Raw genomic sequence first — 19,124 nt, forward strand, 5'->3', positions numbered from 1 at the left:
CCTAGCAGTGGTATTGCTGGATCAAAGGGTATGCACAATTTTATAGCCTTTTGGGCATAGTTCCGAATTGCTCTCCAGAATGGTTAGATCAGTTCACAACTCCACCAACAATGCATTAGTGTTCCGATTTTCATACATCTTTTCCAACATTTATCATTTTCCTTTTTTTGTCACATTAGCCAACTGGGTAGGTGTGAGGTGGTACCTCAGAGCTGTTTTAATTTGCATTTATCTATTCAATAGTGATTTAGAGTGTTTTTTCATATGACTATAGATAGTTTTAAATTTCTTCATCTGAAAATTGCTTGTTCATGTCCATTTGTCAGTTGGGGAATGACTTATATTCTTATAAATTTGACTCAGTTATCTCTATATACTAGAAAGGAGGCCTTTATTAGAGACACTGGCTGTAAAAATTGTTTCCCAGCCTTCTGTTTCCCATCTAATCTTGGTTGCGTTGGCTTTGTTTGTGCAAAAAAAAGTTTTTAATTTAATGTAATCAAAATTATCCATATTGCATTTTATAATGTTCTCTATCTCTTGTTTGGTCATAAAGTCTTCCCTTCTCCATAAATCTGACAGGCAAACTATTGCTTGCTCTCCTAATTTGCTTATGTATCATCCTTGATGTCTAAACCCATTCTTATCTTATCTTGGTTTATGGTGTCAGATGTTGGTCTGTGCCCAGTTTCTGCCATACTATTTTCCAATTTTCCCATTAGTTTTTGTCAAATCGTGAATTCTTATCCCGGAAGCTGGAGTCTTTGGGTTTATCAAACAGTAGATTGCTATAGTCATTGACTACCGTATCTTGTGTACCTAACCTATTCCATTGACCCACCCTTCTATTTCTCAGTCAATACCAGATAATTTCAACGATTGCTGCTACAGTTTTAGATCTGGTACAGCTAGGCCACCTTCCCTTGCATTTCTTTTCATTAATTCCCTTGACATTCTGGAACTTTTGTTCCTCCAGATGAATTTTGTTATTATTTTTCTAGACCTAAAATTTTTTTTTGGTAGTTTGATTGACATGGCGCTGAATAGGTAGAATTGTCATTTTTATTATATTAGCTCAGCCTAACCATGAGCAACTGATATTTTTCCAATTATTTAGATCTGACCTTATTTGTGTGAAAAGTGTTTTGTAATTGTGTTCATATAGTTCCTGGGTTTGTCTTGACAGGTAGACGTCCACATATTTTATATTGTCTACAATTATTTTAAATGGAATTTCTCTTTCTATTTCTTGCTACTGGGGAGCTCACTTTCTATTGGGGGAAAAATCTATGTACATACAAGGTTCATAGAGTATAAATGAGAGGTGATCCCAGAGGGAAGGCGTGGGTGGGGGGTGTCAGACAATGCAAAGACCTGGAGATAGGATGTGAAGTGTTGTGTGTGAGGAACAGCAAGAAGGGCCAGTGTAGCTGGGATGGTGCCTAGAGGGGAGCAAGGTGTAAGAAGATTGGAAAAGTGTCATGCAGGACTTTTAAAGCCAGAGCAGTTTATATTTGATCCTGAGGGTAATAGGGAGCCATTGGAGTTTATTGAGGATGGGCAGGGAACCTGTACTTTAGGAAAATCCCTTTGGCAGCTGAGTATGGATTGGGGTGGGAAGGTAATGTCAGGGCTGGAAGCTTGGCCTAGACTGTCAGAGAGGGGAAGGGCCTTAGAAGAGAGAAAATAAAACACTTCTCCCCTCAGCCCCTAAGTCCATCCAGGGCAGTTAGCCACACTAGATAAGGAAAGGATGAGGACCGGAGGGGGAATTCTGCCCAGACCCATGGCCATTGTCTGGGCCTTTTATGCCTCGGGGAGAGGGAGCCAAACCAAGATTCCAGACAGCTTCCACCCTGCCAGCCCAAACAAATCCTGAGGACGCTCTCCCTGGCCTTCCCCAGGCCCCCTTCAAGGGAAGCCGGCCCCAGCCACACAAAACGGGTGTGTGTCCTCTAACACGTGACCTTTGCCCAACACTGGAGTCACTGACTTCCTGCGGAGGGCAGAAGAAGCCTGGGTCCGACTGATGGGCCACAGCAGAGCTGTAACCAAGGCAAGGCAGACAGAGCATTGAATCCGGGCACCGACCTTGGATGTGAGAAGTCAGCTTCTCTTCCTCTTGTAACCGACGGTGTCCCAGGGCTTCAGCACATAGTGTCCGTGTGATGCTCAAGTCAGGGCCACCCTCCACCCCCCTATCAGACCTTGCTCTGGTGAGCCATCCAGCTGGAAACACTGGCCCTGAGGCCAGGACTCTGGAAGGACAGATTGGGGCTGTGAAGAGGGCGGAGTCACAGCCAGAGGAAAAGGGCAGGATTGTCTCCCCGCAGGGCACAGGGGAGGGGGCACAGATCAAATATTAAAGGGCTGGGATCGGGAGGGCCTTTGTGGAATGCTTCCGTATCCTCCTGAATTATTGAAGGAAGCTCCAGGGCAGCCAGATCAGAAACTAGAAGAGAGGGCTTGTGGTGGAGTGCTGTCCTGTCCTGGAGAAGGCCAGTTGTCTCGCTGATGGGCAAAACCAGTTTGCATAAATATGGCCTTACCCACCTGGCCCATGGAGTGGGGATGGCAGTGAGATTTGTTTATGAGAAACATGAATACGAGATTCTCTTATCCAGTGACTGTAATCCCTCCCCCCGGCCTCCCCCTAGCCCCTCAATGTAGGTACAGCACAAAGAGCCCCAGACATGAGAAGTTAGGAAAAACCTGTGTTCAATCCCAGTTCTGGCTCAACTCTCGTGGTCAGGAAAGTCAGGGCTGCCGGCCTTTGAGGCCTAGCTGGGTCATGTTGGATAAATCACTAAATATCTCTGGGCCTCAGATCGCTTTTTGTAAGATGAGACAATCCTGCATGGGGAGAGCTTTGCAAACTCTAAAGCCTTGGATCAGTCGGTGTCATGAACATCATGACTGTCACAACACATCCATAGAGTTCTCTTAGTGTCAGCCCTCTTGGCTTCCCTGTCACACTGTTAACTCCTGTTGGGCTTGTGATCCACTGAGACCCCCAGATCTTTTTCAGATGAATTGCTGTCTAGCCATATGTTCCCCATCTTGTCCTTGTGACATTGAATGCTTGAACCCAGACTTAAGATGTTACATTTATCCCTATTAAAATTTGTTTTCTTGGCTTTAGCCCATTATTCCAGCCTGTTGAGATCCTTTTGGATCCCAGCTTTGAGTTACTTACATATGATGAGCATATAATCACAGTATTGCCTAGTAGATAGAGAACCAGTCCCAAAGCCAGGGAGACCTGGGTTCAAGTCTTGATTCTGATATACTGACTGTGGGACTCTGGGTAAGTGATTTGACTTCTCGCTGTCGTAGGCATCCAAGACTAAATCGCAGAGAATGTGCTAACCTGCATCCTTGTAGGGACTTCCCTCACCTGGGAGTTCCCTATGCCAAGAAAACCCCGGAACCAGCACTTATCTCTATGCCTTCAGCCAAATCCCCACCACTAGGATGTTATTCTTTCTGGCATTTGTCACAGATGTGACTCCCTTCTTCCTCCTGCCCTCAGGAAGCTCGCAGTCTAATGGGAGGAGCAAACAACTATGAAGGTACACTAAACTATATGCATGGTTGATGAGAGGTGCTTTTAGAGGGCACGTAGTAGGTGCTTAGTAAAAATATGTTCCCTTCCTCCATTCTTCCCTTCCTCTTTTCCTTCCTTCTTTCCTTCCTCCTCTCTCCCTCCCTCCCTCCCTCCCTTCCTTCCTTCCTCCCTTCCTCCTTCCCATTCTTTCCCTCCTTCCTTCCTTCCTCCCTCCCTCCCATTCCTTCCTTCCTTCCTTCCTTCCTTCCTTCCTTCCTTCCTTCCTTCCTTCCTTCCTTCCTTCCTTCATCTTCCCTCCCTCCCTTCCTTTCTTCCTAGCTCTTTCCTCTCTGTTTCTAAGGCCCCTTCCCAGGTCCTAGCTCCAAGGCATCTCCTGCCTCCTCCCGCTGACGTTGTCTATATTCACACTCTCTTCCAGCTGGGTTTCTATGACCCTTCCAAGGTCATGTTGCCTCCAGGATGCTGGGAAACCTTCTGCGCAGCATGACTCACATGCTGGTCCATCTGTTGCAGAGGTGTGGCCTGGAGGAGGGGCAGGGCAGTGGGAATTCAGCCAGGGCTGGGCCTGGGGAGGGCCGATGGGGCGTCCTGGGAAGCACCCCTTCCCTACCCTGGGCGTCCCCGCTTCCTCCCCGTGACTCAGAGGCCTCAGCCCTCATCACTGGCATCCAGGAGGGCGTGGCCATGGCAGGCACCATAGACAGCATCCAGGCCTACTGAGGCCCAGCGTGGGGGAGTGATTGGCTTCTTTGGCGCAAGGCACTCCCAGCAAGAAAAGTCTCTCCGCCAGTGCGGACCAGCACCTTCTCTGCATCTCAGAGAGTCGTCCAGAGCCCGAGGAGTCCGTCAGTTTGCCTCAGCTCACACGACTCCATGTTGGAGTCCAGGCTAGCCCTGTTCTCTTGGCTCTGAGGCTGGCCCTGCCTCTGATGAGATGGTAGGCTCCTCATGCCTGCAGATGGCACAAAGGACCCTGCCAGCCTGGAGTGGTGGTCTGGAACCAAAAAGACAAACTCTGATAGGCCTGAATGGAGCATCTTCTGCTTGGGTGCAAGTACAAGAAGGGGGACGGGGTGGCCAGAGGGCAGCTCATCAGAAAAAGATCTGAGAGTTTCAGTAGACCACAAGCTCAGCAGGAGTCAGTAGTATGTCCAGATAGCTGAGGAGGCTGACACAGTCTTAGGTTGCTTTAAGAATGGACTTGAATAGAGGTCTTCATGACTCCCACTATGCCAGGCTGCCTTAATAAGTGTTTGTCATTGAGCCTGGGTCACTGTGCTCTGTCCTGCCTACGGCGCCGCCTCCGCCCCGGCTGGTCTGATTTTGCTCTGGGCTAGCCGTGCGTGAGGTGGAGGGTTCCAGGGGACACGGGTCGCGAGGTGGGGAGGGAGCGTTGTTCTGCACTGGCCAGAGCCCGTGAGCCGGCTTTGGAGGCGATGGGGCACCCCGGAGGTGAGCTGCTGCTGGCTTAATTACAACCCTTCAGTTCAATAAATATTGATTAAGCATCTGGTCAAGGCTGTGTGCTCAGAGCTGGAAACAGCCATGATTGTTGTCTGGATGAGGACTCACCCGAGAGCTCAACCTCCTCTAACACCCGAGTCCCTGCGTGTGTGTGAGGGTGAATGTGCGTGTACATAAGTGTGAGTATGTGTGTGAGTGTGTAGGTGCGAGTGCATAGTTGTATTGTATGTGAGTGTGTGTATATTTGTGCTGTATGTGAGTGTGTGTGTGAGCATGTAGGTGTGTGTATTTGTGCTGTATGTGAGTGTGGGTGAGTGTGTGTGAGTGTATGGATGTGAGTGCATGTTTATGGGTATGTGTGAGTGTGTGTGGATGTGTGAGAATGAATATATGTATGTGAGTGTGAGTGTGTGTAGGGGATTAGTGATAGGTAGACAGGGCCCCTTAAGGCAGCTAGGTGGATAGAGTGCCAGGCCTGGGGTCAGGAAGACCTGAGTTCAAATATGGCTTCAGACACTTCCTAGCTGTGTGACCCTGGGCAAGTCACTTCACCCTGTGGGCCTCAGTTTCCTCAGCTGTAAAATGAGCTGGGGGAGGAAATGGCAGATCACTCCAGTATCTTTGCCAAGAAAACCCCAGACGGGGTCACAGAGAGAGAGGAAAAGACAGAGAGAGACAGAGAGTAGAGACACAGAGAGAGAGACAGAGACAGAGGGATCTGGGGTTGGGGTGGGCATCAGAGCTGGGCACTGAAGGAAGAGAAGGCTTTCAGGGGCAGAGACGAGCAGGGAATGTGTCTCAGACATGAGGGAAGAGGGATGGATAGCAGTTGAGAGAGCAGCTTGGCTGAGTCCAGAGGGATAAAGCTGGGAAGGCAGCAGGGACTATTTTGGGGCCTTGAATGCCAGGATGCTAAGGAGTCGGCGCTAAGTTCACCTCATGGGCCATAGGGAGCCACTGAAAGTTCTTGGATAGTGATAGGCATCATTTTAGCAGCTTTGGGGTGATCCAATGGGCAAACCAAGGAACACATGGTGGGCCAAAGCTATATAAAGCAAGTGACCAATGAGGACCCAGGTTCAAGAAGTGACATCATCCATGATATGGATGGCTGGAGAAGTCCAAAGGACAGGCAGGTGGTGAGAGCGAGGGGCAGCAGCCTGCCATCCAGGGGCCTCCAGGGGGTCTGCTGAGGACTTCGAGTCAATCAACAAGCATTTATTGAGCCCCTGCTTTTTGCTGCAGCGCTGTGGGTGTAAATGCAATGAGTGAAATGCTCCCTCCTTGCAAAGCGCTCGCCTTCCAATGGGAGTAAGACACAAGGGCAGGAAGCCACGGACAGCAGTCCCACAGATCACAAACCCACTGAGGTCTAGAAATCAAAGTGAAGGCCGGCCTGGAGAGGAGACTAGCCTTGGTCAGGGCTGCACAGCCCTGCCGGATCCATCTTCCTGAAACACCACTCTCACAGTTACTCCCCTGCTCAGTCACCTCCCTTGGCTCCCTGCTGCCTACAGGACCAAGTCCAAACTCCTCAGGGGGAGGTTCAAGGTTTTCTGTGGTGTGACTCCATTGGTATCTATTCAGCCTCATCTTCTCTGCATGGGCCCTGCACCCCAGGCAAAGCTGGGCTCAGAAAGAGCCTCTGTTTGAGTGCTGGCTCAGACCACTGCTAAGCTATGGGCACGTAGCTCAGCCTCTCTGAGCCTCACTTACCTCACCTGTCGAAAAGAGGTCAGCTTCCTGAGGGAGCACATGAGAACATGGATGTGCCTGCTACACGTATGTGCAAGGCGTGACTCTTAGGATCCCTCTTGGGAGGGTTACTGGACCAGGGTTACCAAACCATTTCACAGATGAAAAATGGAGGCCAGAGAGGGGAAGGCATCTATTCTGACCGAGTCGTGGCACAGCATCCTCAGCGCCACCAGCTGCTTGGATCCCTGCCCCCTACGAAACCTCGGGCCAGTCCCTCCCCCTCCCTGGGCCTCGGAGCCGGACCAGCTGACCTCGGAGGTCCCTTCCCGGTTTGAATCAATGATTCTGGGCCGCTTGACCCCCTCCCCCAGCTCGGCTCTGCCCGTCTGATCGCCCTCCCCCAGGAGGCAGGAGGGATGACTTAACAAAGCAAACAGATGGGGCTCAGGTTTCAGCCCGTCCTGCACCTGAGCCCAGCTGGCAGAACGACGTGGAGCCCTCCCCTGTGGCCAATCAGCGGAGGCCGGGCCCCTGCCCTCTCAGCCTCTCGGCAGCTGCTGGGAGGCAGGAGTCCGTGCCATTCCCCGGAGCTGCACTGGATCCTGCCCGGCCCCCCCAATGAGCGCAGCCAGGGATGAAGCCTCCCTGCCCACCGGGTAAGGACTTCCCAGTGCCTGGGCTCGGGCAGCAGCCACTGTCTGGCATGTACCAGCTGGGGCTGGGAAGGGGAGACTGAGCATGACTAATCAGTGGGGGTTGGGGGGGGCTGGGCCCTCAGGGCAGCCTGGACAGGTGGAAAAGGGGGGTCTCCTCCCCCTGCTCAGTGGGGACCCATGTGGCTTGTTTCTCCCAAGCCCTTGGACAGGACAGGAAGGGGGACCAGAGGATGCTTGAGATGTGTGGGGCTTGCCAAGAGGGCAAGAGATGGAGGCAACCTCAGAGGCCACTGTGTCAGACCCACTCATTTAACCCATGGGTGAACTGAGGCTCAGACAGGCCATGAGAATGACCCAGGGTCCTTCTATCTAATTATAGATTAGAAGTTGGAAAGGACTTCAGAGGTCATCCAGTCCAAGCCCCTCCTGGAAACTGAAGCAGACAGACAGGAAGTAAGCATTTATTAAGCACCTACTGCGTGCCAGCCGCTATGCTAAATGCTTTAAGATTATTATCTCGCTTCATCCTCACAACAACCTTGAGAGCTAGGTGTTATTTTTACAGATAGGGAAACTGAGGCAGGTAGCTTTGCCCAGGGTCAGAGAGCTGGTAAACTTCTGAGGTCAGATTTGAACCCAGGCCTTCTTCCTGACTGCCAGCCCAGAGCTCTATCCCCTGGAACACCTAGGTGCCCAGAGAGGTGCCCAAGGCACCAGAGCTAAGATTCCAGGAGGCAGCTGGGTGGTGCAGCGGGTGAGTGCCCTGGACTTGGAAACAGGAAGAGCGGCGTTCAGGGGTGTGCTGGAGCTGGTTGTTAAATGTTTCAATGGCACCATTTACACCTTGGAAATGGACAAACGCTCCCAATCGGGACTTCGCTGATCGGTCGATCGATCGATCATCGGGACTTTGGAAAGCGGTGGAGAAAATCTCGCTCGTGCAGGTTAAATATCAAAGCTATATCTGATGTGCACATCCTGATAGTTAAATGCTCACCAGCACGCCAGCCGTGTGACCCTGGGCAAGTCACTTCACCTCTGCCTCAGTTTCCTCGTCGGTAAAGTGGGGATCCTCATAGCAGCCTACCTCCCAAGGTGGCTGGGAGGAACAAACAAGGTGATAATCGTAAAGCGCTTTAGAAACGGGACCTCGGGGGCCCCCTAGTCCGACCCTCTTATGTGACACAAGGAGAGACCGAGGCTGAGACAGGGGCAGGATTCACACCCAGGCCTCAGCACTGCCATCTGTAACATGAGGATGTCGGGCCACTTAGTGACGTTAATGGCCTTCGCTTTATATAAATGGGGAAGGGGAGAAACAAGTGTTTCTTAAGGGCCTACTATGCGCCGGGCACTGTACTAAGTGAAAAGTAAAGGACAACCCCCACCTTTGAGGAGCTCATGGTCTAAAGGGAGGAGACAGCACAGAAACAAGGGGAGGGTGGGGGAGACAAGCATTTATTAAGTGCCTACTATTTGCCAGGCCCTATGCTAAGTTTTTTATAAATATTATTTCATTATTTGATTTTATTTATTTATTATTCTATAAATATTATTTCAACAACTATACACAAATAGTACATAGACTGGATAAATTGGAAATAATCCATAGAGGGAACCCAGATCCCGATCTGATCTGAGGACTCCTGGTGCCTTGTCTGGCAGTGTGGTGGAAAGGTGCAGGACTAAGAATCAGGAGCCCCGGCATCCAGCCTTGACGCAGAGCTGACTCCTCTCTCTGGGCCTCAGTGTGCTCGTCTATAAAATGGAGGTCAGTAGGTGAACAGAATCAGAGTGTCTCAGAGGAGCACAAGACCTCCAGGGCTCTCTAGTACCGGACAAGGAGCCCTGCTATCTACACTGTCCTTGACGAGGACATTGTCCAGACTGTAGGCTCCCGGTGAGGAGAAGTTCACCACCTTCTGAGTTGGCCCGTCCCACTCTGGGACAGTTCTCATTTTGGGAAAAACAGACTAAACTTGTTTGAAGACCATGCTCTTGTTCCTTCCAGCTCTGACATTCCCTGTTTCTAAGGGCCCTCCCAGCTGCAACATTTTCCATCCTTCCTCCCCCCACCCCTTTGTATCCCAAAGCGTTTAGTGAAGTGCCTGGTATGCAGTAAGCACTTAATAAATGCTTGTCATCCTGATTTATTTTAAAATGCTATGTTCTTAGTGCTTGTCCATTCTGTAGGCAATGGTCCAAGTCACAAGTCTAGTCCTCGGTTACCTGGGGGTGGGAGGGGGACATAGGACCTGGCTAGTGGTATTTCCATGAGGGATCAAGAAATGCCTTGGCAGGTACAAAGTCTCTGACAAATATCTGGGATGAGAAGGCCCCCTCTGGTCCATCTTTGGGGCTGAGCTGTGCGCGCTGGCTAAGTTCGCTTCCTACTCTTACTCATCCTGGGCAGTATTTACCAAGGGCTGGTAAGGCTCACTTGTGAACCAGGAGATGCCGGGGGTGGCCATGGCTTCAGGTTGGCCCTCCCCCTCAACCCTGATGATTAGAACACTTCCCCCAAATCCCACATCTAACCTCCACATCCTTCTTAAGCATGGGGTGGCCATTTAGAAAGGGAATTTAGGGGCAGTGCAGAGTCAAGTCAATAAGCATTCATTAAAGCACCTACTGTGTGCCAAACACGGGAAAGGGCCTAGAGTGAGCGTAGTCCCTGCTCTTGCTGATAGAGTGACCTAAGACAAATTGCTTTCCTTTTCTGGGCCTCAGCTTCTTGAAGAGGTGGGACTAGACAATTTCCAAGCCCTCACTAAAGGAACTAGGGTCGGGGCAGAAGGGTGTGAGGCTGGTCACTGGCGGCCACAGACCATTCCCCCTGCCTCTGACCCCTCCGGGATTCAGAATGTCCAGATTTGTGGCTACCACATTGCCCTGAAAATCAGGGTTGTATGGATGGTCGGAAAAGCCTTCAGTCAGCTTTTACCGAGGATGCTCCTTGATGATGAGGGAGAGAGGAAGGGAAGGTGGGAGGGAGGAGATCACTGGTGGTCCCTGAACGAGCTTGGGGGATGAAAAGAGACAAGGGGAGAGAGGAGGTGAGGAAAACAAAAAGTGGGTGGAAAACTTTGGGACAAGTGAAATCCTGCGGCTTGGACCGATATCTGCAGCAAATATCTCTGATCGGAATCTGGCGTACAAGAAATGGGAAATCAGAGGAAATGAATACATCGTTTTGTTTAATGCAAGTGATCAAACCTCTGTGAAAGGAGCACCCCAAATTACTAATAAGAAAAATGCCAAACCAACCCCCTTGAAGCATCACCCCCTGCCCCGCACAAAGAACCAGGCTGGGAGTGGTCAGTGTTGGGGGGGAAGGAGAAGATGGGCCCCTGATGGGCTGTTGGAGAAGCTTTGGCTTGGTCTGGCTAGTCTGGAAGAGGAAGGAGGCCAAGGGCAGTCAGTCAACTAACATTTATTAGGCTCCTATTATATACCAGGGTGGGGATGCAAAGGAAGGTGAACAGCCCTCCCTGCCCTCTGGGACCTCCCTGTCTAATGGGGAAGACAAGATGCCTTCAACCATGGATAGAAAGGAGGAGATGGTCTGGTGATGCGGGGCAGGGAAAGATGAACGGGAAACCCAGAGCTTTGGGGGCTCAGAGAGGGCAGGAGAGAGGCAGAGCAAGGGGAGGAAGGAGGACAAGGGAGAGGAGGAAGGAGGAGGAGGAGAAGGAGGAGGAAGAAGAGGGGAGGAGGAAGAAGGAGACAAGGGGGAGGTGGAAAAGAATGGAGAGGAGGAAGAAGGAAGAGGAAGAAAGGGAGGAGGAGGAGGAGGGGGTGGAGGAAGAGGGAGGGGGAGGGGGAAGAGGGAGGAGAAGGGGGAGGAGGTAGGAAAGGAGCAGCAGCCCCAGCCCAGCCCCTCCCCCCACCTGCCCGGGCCCGCCAGCAGGGGGCGCTGTGCCAGCCTCGCTCTGGCTCCGGCTCGGCCTGTAGGGGGCGTGTGTGCAGGGGGCGCCCGCCTGAGGTCGGGGCCGCTTCTTCCCCTTTCCCCGGGCATGGGCCGGCCCCAGGGCAGCAGGGGGGCTTCAGGGCATGACCGATGCAGAGACTCGCGGCCCTCCTCACTAGACCTCGGCGGACAAGCCTAAGCCCCAGCCCCAGGTAACGGGGGCTTCCCGAGGGCCCCCCAGACAAGCCCTGCCCCCTCTGGGCCTGGGGTCCTCCTCTCTAAAGGGGGGGTGGGCCCCTGGGAGGGGACCACATGGGGGGAGGCCCTCAGGCCCCCCCCTTCCCCGCTGGCTGAGCCCCGAGAGGCCGGAAGTGCCCAGGCCCCCGCGGGGTACGGGTGGGGGAGGGGCGGCTGGAGGGGGAGGGGAAGAGAGAGACCCAGAGATAGAGACGGACACAGAGAAGAGGAGGGGGGTAGGTCCCGGGGGGCACCCCCAGGACCGAGGAAGGCGTGGGTGCAGAGAGCCCGGCCCCCGGGCGCCTGTGGACACGGGGTGTTATCATCCCAGCGTTCCTGTTGTATCCTCCCTGCCTGGCATACAGTAGGCGGTTACTAAATGCTTACTGACCCACGGGAACAGGAATTGCCCAGGAGGGCTGGGCAGGGACGGGCCGCAATCAGCACCTGTGGAGGAAAGGCCCGAGTGACTTTGGGCGAGTCGTCCCCGCCCTAGGCCTCAGTTTCCCCGTCTGTAACAGGAGAGGGATGCCCAGCCTTTGCTCGTCTCGGGCCGGCCGGTGAAGCCCAGGCCTGAGATGCACTAAGTAAGTTACACAGGGTCACAAAGGAGATAACAAGTCCAGGGCCCAGGCAGAGCCAGACTGAGAGCGGGAGGGGCCTCGGCCTCCCCCAGAGGGACTGCCTGACCTCTGTTTGTAGCCACCCCCGTGGAGGGGCGCTCACTGCCTCCAGAGGCAGGCCTCCCCATGCAGGGAGTGCTCCGACTGTTAGCGAGCTTCCCTTAAATCCTCCTCTTTGCAGCCCCCACGGTGACCCCCTTGCTCCAAGTGCTCCTTTTGATACAAAGCCCCCCCAAAATCAGCCCCCCATTTAATCCTCCTCCCCATCCCCATTTCTTTCAAGTCTCGTCCTTGCGGGGCATGACCTTCCCTTCCCTCGTTCTGGACCATGGCCTCTTTGATACAGGCCGAGGTCCCCGTGCTTTTGTATACTGTTGGCTCATAGCTTGAGGTCCACTAACCCCTCCAGATTCTCTTTACACAAATATCATCCGGTCGCATGTTCCCCATCCTCTTCCTGTGCTGTTCAGTTTTTGGGCCCTGGTGTGGGTCTTTACATTTGTACTCATTAAGCTTCACCTTAATAGAGCTTTCTCAGCTTGAGGCTGGTAGGGCTGGAAGGGAGCTCGGACCACAAACTGGCCCCGAGAAGAGACCGCAAGGATGTGCCCGAGGAGGCCACCGAGGTTGCCGTTTGACCAAGTGCCAGCCCTGCCCCAGGGAGGGGCACTCCTCGGCTGCCCGCAGCTCGTGCCCTGTGGATGGGCCCTGCGCCCAGCACCTCCCTCTGAGGAGCACGGGCTCCTTGGGGTCAATGGGGAAAGTCCCAGGCTCAGCATCAAAGGACTTTGGCCCTGCCCACCCATGGGTGCTTCTGGAGCCTCAGTCTCGCCGTCTATAATATAGACTCTGTCCCTCACCCGAAGTCAGTTGTGAGGAAAGTGCTTTGAACACCATGAGGTGCTCTAGAGGTGGGAGCAGTTGGGGGGGGCCAAGGAGTGAGTGAGGAGGATGGGAGCCAGAGTCCTCCCTCTGACAACCTCCGGGTGACCCGTGACCCTGGGTAAGACCGAGCCTCGCCTACTCTGCATCAGCGCCCTGCCTCTGGGGGCTCTGTTGGGGAGGGGGCCAGGTCGGGGGCTCACTCGCAGCCAATGGTCCTGGCCGGAGATCAGAGCCGGCACTTGACTCCGGGCTGGCCCTCCCCCGCCCCTCCATCGCCTCCGTGGTTTCTGTTCGTGGTCAGGCCTGGGGGCTTGGGATGAGCTGGGACGGGGTCCTCTCCTGCTGCCCACATGGGCTACAGCATCGACCTGGAGCTGGGGGACCACAGAGTCCACTAGCCCGGCCCTGGCCTCACTTTATGGAGGGGGAGACCCAGATCCACAGGTGTGAAGGGTCACGGGCAAGATCTAGCTCTGGAACCAGGCTCTCTTCATTGCACATTCTGACTCTGTCGGTCAGTCAACAAGCATTTATTAAATAACCATTATGGGCCACGGCCTGTGCTAGGCACCCTGTGGGGCCTGTAGGCCCTGCCTTCAGAGAACTCGCTCTGCATTGAGGAGGCAGCTTTTACATTACAGATGGAGAATAAATAGACAAGGACCAGGGAGTCAGGGTGGGGGGTGGGGGCACTGGCCGTCGGGGCCAGGAAGGGCTTCATGTAGACAGTGATGTTGGGCTGCATCTCAGAGGGAGACAAGGCCCTGACTGATGAGGCAGGGGAACCATGATGAGGACAAGAATGGACTGGGTCTGCCAGCCAGCGCGGGTGATCCTGCCAGCTCCAGGCACTGTTGTCTGAGCTTGCCCCCAGGGATGAGCTGCCAGGGGAGGGAGTGAGCCTCCCCCCACCCAGGTCTTCCTGGGATGGCACGTGCCAGGGATCCGGGACATGAGAGGATTCTTGTTTCTGCACACGGGCCGGATGCCTCCCGTTCTAAAATCCAGTGTCTCTTTGGTACAGACCTTCCGTGTCCAACCTGAACGTGGCCTTGGACGAATGCATGACCGCCCTCGACCTCTTTCTCACCAACCAGTTCTCCGAGGCGCTCACCTACCTGCAGCCCAAGTAGGAGCCGCACTCCCTGACGCGTTTGTTGGGGTTTGGGGGGTGGGGATGGAGAGGAGGAGACAGTGTCTGGGGGGAGTCATGGATGGTCCTGGCACGGGAGAACCGGAGGGCCCTTGGCTCTGCTGCCAACTATTATCACCAGCTTGGGCCTCAATTTCCTCATTTGTGAAGTGGAGATTATATTGCGAGGATCACATGAGATGCGCCCCCTTAGTAAGTACAGTGTTGATGCTGGCAGGGGTGATGATGATGATGATGATGATGACAAAGTGCCTGCCTGCAAGGAGCTCCCAAACACTCCTCTGGCTCTGGGAGCTCAGCTCTGATTGCAGCCCCTCTGGACCGGCCCATCTGTGGCGCTGGGGGATATGACGTGTGTGCTAAAAGGATCGTAAAGGCTACAAGGAAGGCAGGGAGAGCCCTAGGAGGGTCAGGGCAGGCCTTGTGGAGGGAGGCTTCATGAAGGAGGGAGTTCCTAGGCTGAGCCTGGGGGAAAGCAAGGCTTCTAAGGAGGAGCAATGAGGTGGGAGGGCATCCAGGGCAGGGGGGACAACCTGGGCAAAGGGGCGGAGATGGGAGATGGAAAGTCGAGATGAGGAAACAGTAGGGCCATTTTGGCTGGAATGTGAAGTCCATGGAACCAAGAACGAGACAGGCAAAGGCACTTATCCAAAGCCACACAGTCAGTCATTGCCAGGGCCAGACTTTTATCAGAGGGAGGGAGGGAGGGAGAGGGAGGGAGGGAGGGAGGGAGAGAGAGAGAGAGAGAGAGAGAGAGAGAGAGAGAGAGAGAGAGAGAGAGAGAGAATGCATCCACACACCCATGTGCTCACACCCACACATACACACATACACACACACCAAAGGGATTCAGGATTTTTTTTTTCTCTGTAATGATGTAGATTGAGGCCCCTCTGTGACATAGTAAACAATCTTTGTGAGTGCCTCTGCCTAGAATATTCATCTCCTGCCCGGATGCCAAGCCTCTCTGGTCTTGGCAAGACTGGCCCTGGGATGAGGGGCACTTAGTTCAGTAGCCTGTGGTGCTGGCAGAGCCCTCTTGATGCCATGGTCACATTGGAGATAAATTCTGGGGGAGGAATGGGCTCCAGGGGAGGCATGACAGCAGCTCCTGTTCCTGGAGTATTTGACAGCTTCTAGAAGGCTTTCTTCACGTGACCCTGTGAAGAACACAGGAGGCAGAAACAGGCCAAGCGAGGTGAAGGAGCTCTCAGAAGGTTGTGTAACTAGGAAGTGTCTCAGCAGGGATTAGACTTCTCCTGGGCACACTTTGTAGAGTCTGTCCATTCGAGGATCTGTTGCAGGGACTGAGGGCATTTAGCTGGGAGAGAACATGGTAGTTGTCTTCAAGTGTCATCATTATGGGGGAGTTAGCATTGTTCTGCTTTGTTCCAGAAGGCAGAACCCAGAGCCATGGAGGGAAGGGACAAAGAGGTTGATTTAGGCTGGATCGAAGGACAGACTCTAACAATGAGAGTTATTCTGGGGGTGGGGAGCACATGATGAGCTCCCCATCCTTGGAGGCTGCTCCAAGCAGAGGCTGGAGGATCACTCCTCAGGGTGTTATGATGGGGATGCTTCGCCGGGAAAGTGCTGGACCATGAGGTACGTGGGATTCCTTCTAGCTTCAAGACTCTCTGAACCTGTGATCTTATCTCTTTGCCCCTTGGGGACGAAAGCCCAAACAGGTGACCCAACAGGTTTGTAGCTGACAACTTGGTCAATTCCCAAGGATGGTCCTGCCCTCCACCCTCTTCTTTCTGCCTTCCAATGCCCTGGAGCAAGGGGCAGCTCGGGCAGATGGGAGCCTGCCCTGGGAGGTGGCTCAGAGCACAGCCTAGTGGCCCAGGCCCTCAGCCCCTTCTTGAAGGCTAAGCCTTGAACCCCCAGTGGGCAGCAGGAGGCTCCCCTTCCTTGATCGAGTACGCTCAATGTGCAAGCCTCTTGGGATCACAGGATTGAATGCTGGAAGGGACCTGAGAAATGGTCTCATCCAGGTCCCAAATCCTGGAGAGGAGAATGCGACCCAGATCATCCAGGCCCTGGGACCCAAAGCCAGGCTTTCCCCATCGTAGCACAGGTGCCAGAGATTTAGGGAAAGGGGAATGGATGGTGTCCGTGCCCTGAGCCGGAGAAAAGCCACATGCATAAACAGGGCTGGTGAGGGAAAGGGCCTCAGCGGGTCCAACCCCCACGTTTTACAGAAGAGGAGTTGGGACCCAGAAGGTGGGACGACTTGCCAGGTCTCACAGCTCTTTAGTAGCAGAACCAGGGCTTGCTCTGTCCTCCGGCTCCCCCATCCCAGCTTCACTGAGACACAAACAGGAATGCGATTGGGGCACAGAAGTAGCCACATGTGCAGAGGGTCAGAGGAGGAGGAGATCTCAGGGAGGGCTTCATGGAGGAGGCAGATATGATTGAACCAAGTGGCAGTGGGGCGTGGGGACCTTGGGAAAGACAGCTGCAAAGATGGGGAGATGAGACTGTCTGGAGTTCAGGGCACAGATTCAGAGGGAAGGGAAGCTTGGAATTAAGGCTGGAAAGGTAAGTTGAAGCTGGCTCTCTGAGGGCCTCGAATGCCAGCCTTCCTGGGCAGTCAGTGGGAGGCCATGATGAGTCTTTGAGCTGAGAGTGTTGTGATCAGACCTGTGCCCTGGCAGCCTATGGAGGGCAGGTTGGAGGGGGAGAGACGGAGGCCAGGAGGCTGACGGGAAGCTATTGCAATCTCCGGAGTGGGTGGGGATGAGGGCTTGAGCTGGGGCGTCAGCACTGGTGCTGATGAAGAGGCCCTACGAGCAGTACTGTGGAGATAAAGTCACCAGGAGTCAGCCCCCTGAGGGGGAGAGAAGTCAGAGATGGCTGAGCTTCCACACCCTCATGACAGGAAAGCTGGAAAGGGAAACAGGTTTCAGGAGATGAAAAGTTCACTTTTGGCCAAGAGGAGGGGGAGGTGCTGAGGGAAATGCCAGCTGGATGTGCCTGGTGGGCATCATTAGCCCCACTGCCCGAGAACTGTCCAGCTCCTCAGTGCTCTCTGTAGGAAGCCAGCTCATTGGTCTCTGTGCTGGTGCCTGGCACATAGTAGGTGCTCAGAAAATGCTTATTGCACAGTCAAGGAGGTGGAGCAGTTGAGCTGTGGGGGCAGGAAGTCCTGATGAAGGCCTCTCTTCCACTGGGAGGCTGTTGGCAGGTGAAGAGAAGAGCAGAGGGAGGCTGGGCCAGGTACTGCAGTGGCAGAACCGTGCGTCTAGAAGGGGGCAGACCAGAGAGGCCAGGAAGGCCAGATATCCGTGGGGGTCTGGGCTTCCTTGGCTGGGATTCCCTGGGCCTTGGCCCGGTTATGCTGGGGCTGCCTGGGTGGTGACAACACTCTGTTATGAGGTCAGTGATGATAGCCATCACTGACAGCACCCACTGAGCTTTCCCCTTTTCTCTGGGCCAGGCCTGTGTCCCAGGTTGTGACAGCTGGGATGGGAGGACCAGGCAGCAGAAAGCTTGGCCTGCCTTCCCTATGTCCTTCCTGAACCCTCCTAGAAGGTGAAACCAAAATTAGGGGGATGGAATAAGAGGAAAAGGGTCGGGTTTGCAGCCCACTAATAACAATGGTAAAATCCTGGTGTCTTAGAGTTGGAGGGGCCCTTAAAGGCGCTGAGGCATATAAGAACAGTGATCACCCCAGGCCCGCCGGGCTGCCGTCCTCACTGCCACTCTTGTCTTGGCTTGTTCCCCTTGGGTGCTTGTTGATGGGAGCCCATCTCTCTTGGAGTCAGCCCAGCCTGTGGCTCCTTCTGCCCTAGACTGACTGAGCCTGTCTGGATGAGATGCAGATTGGGCTTCTGTCAGGTAGGGCTGGGACCAAAGGTTAGGATGGTGTGGTGTGTGTGTGTCTGTGTGTGTGTTGTGTATATGTGTGTGTGTGTCTATGTGTGTGTGCATGTCTGTGTGTGTTGTGTATATGTGTGTGTGTCTATGTGTGTGTGTTGTGTATATGTGTGTGCCTGTGTGTATACATGTGTGTATGTGTGTCTGTGTACCTGTGTTTGTCTGTGTGTATATGTATGTCCGTGTGTATGTGTGTTGTGTATATGTGTGCATGTGTGAGTGTGTATGTGCGTGTGTGCATGCATGTGTGTGAGAGATGTTCCTGGATTTATTCCGGTTAATTAAACACTGCCAGGAGATCAGTATGAGCAGTGACATTTCCCTAACCCGCTCCTTCAGGCTTGTGAGGTGCCGCCTTCGCCATCTTTCTGGAGCTTCCCAACTACCCCAGGAGCTCGGGGCAGAGTGACGAACCCATTACAGTGTAAGCTCCCAGGGGGCCGGCTTGTTTCCCTCTTGTCTCTGCATCTCCAGGGCTGAGCTCAGCTCGGTGCCAGGCCTAGTCAGCACCAGTTGATCCAGTCGATTGACTGATGTTCCAGGTGAGGAAAGTGAGATTCACAGCAATGAAGTGTCTGCCCCCAGTCACCCAGTGGGTGAGCAGCAACCCTGGGGCCTCTGCATCCAGATCCGATGCTCTTTGTACGGCACCACTTGTGGGATATCTCAGCACCATGGTCTGGTGGACAGAGACAGGACGTGGAATCAGGAAGACTTAAGTTCAAATCTCACCTTTGATGTGTCTCAGTTTCCTTTTCTGTAAAATTAAGGGACCTCCAAGAGCCCTTCCTAAATCTATGACCCTGTGGTGATTCTGTGTACAGCCTTCCCTCTATGGAAGGACTTGAGATTTTCCTCCTCTGTTCATTTATCCATTCATTCTTTCTTTTTTCCACATGTCGTTTAGTGAACACCTGCCATAGGCAGGGTTCCCAGCTGGGTCCTGTTGGGGAGACAAAGATGGATTGGCCCTAATCTCTGCTCCCACCAGGCCCTCTGTCCAGTAGGAGATAGAGGACACACAGACAAATCACTGAACCCACTGACT

At 53.6% G+C, this 19,124-nt stretch overlaps 1 protein-coding gene across 1 annotated transcript in view; it reads left to right on the forward strand.

The window, feature by feature from the left end:
• The first annotated feature begins 14,078 nt into the window (after positions 1-14,078).
• TTC39A (tetratricopeptide repeat domain 39A) overlaps positions 14,079-19,124 on the forward strand; it is a 47,904-nt gene continuing 42,858 nt past the window's right edge. Inside the window, exon 1 of the mRNA XM_036755448.1 lies at positions 14,079-14,170. Within this exon, the coding sequence (XP_036611343.1) occupies positions 14,106-14,170 (65 nt within the window). The 5' untranslated portion in view covers positions 14,079-14,105. The remainder of the gene's footprint in view (positions 14,171-19,124) is intronic.

The sequence above is a fragment of the Trichosurus vulpecula genome, chromosome 4 (genome assembly GCF_011100635.1).
Source record: "Trichosurus vulpecula isolate mTriVul1 chromosome 4, mTriVul1.pri, whole genome shotgun sequence".
NCBI lineage: Eukaryota > Metazoa > Chordata > Mammalia > Diprotodontia > Phalangeridae > Trichosurus > Trichosurus vulpecula.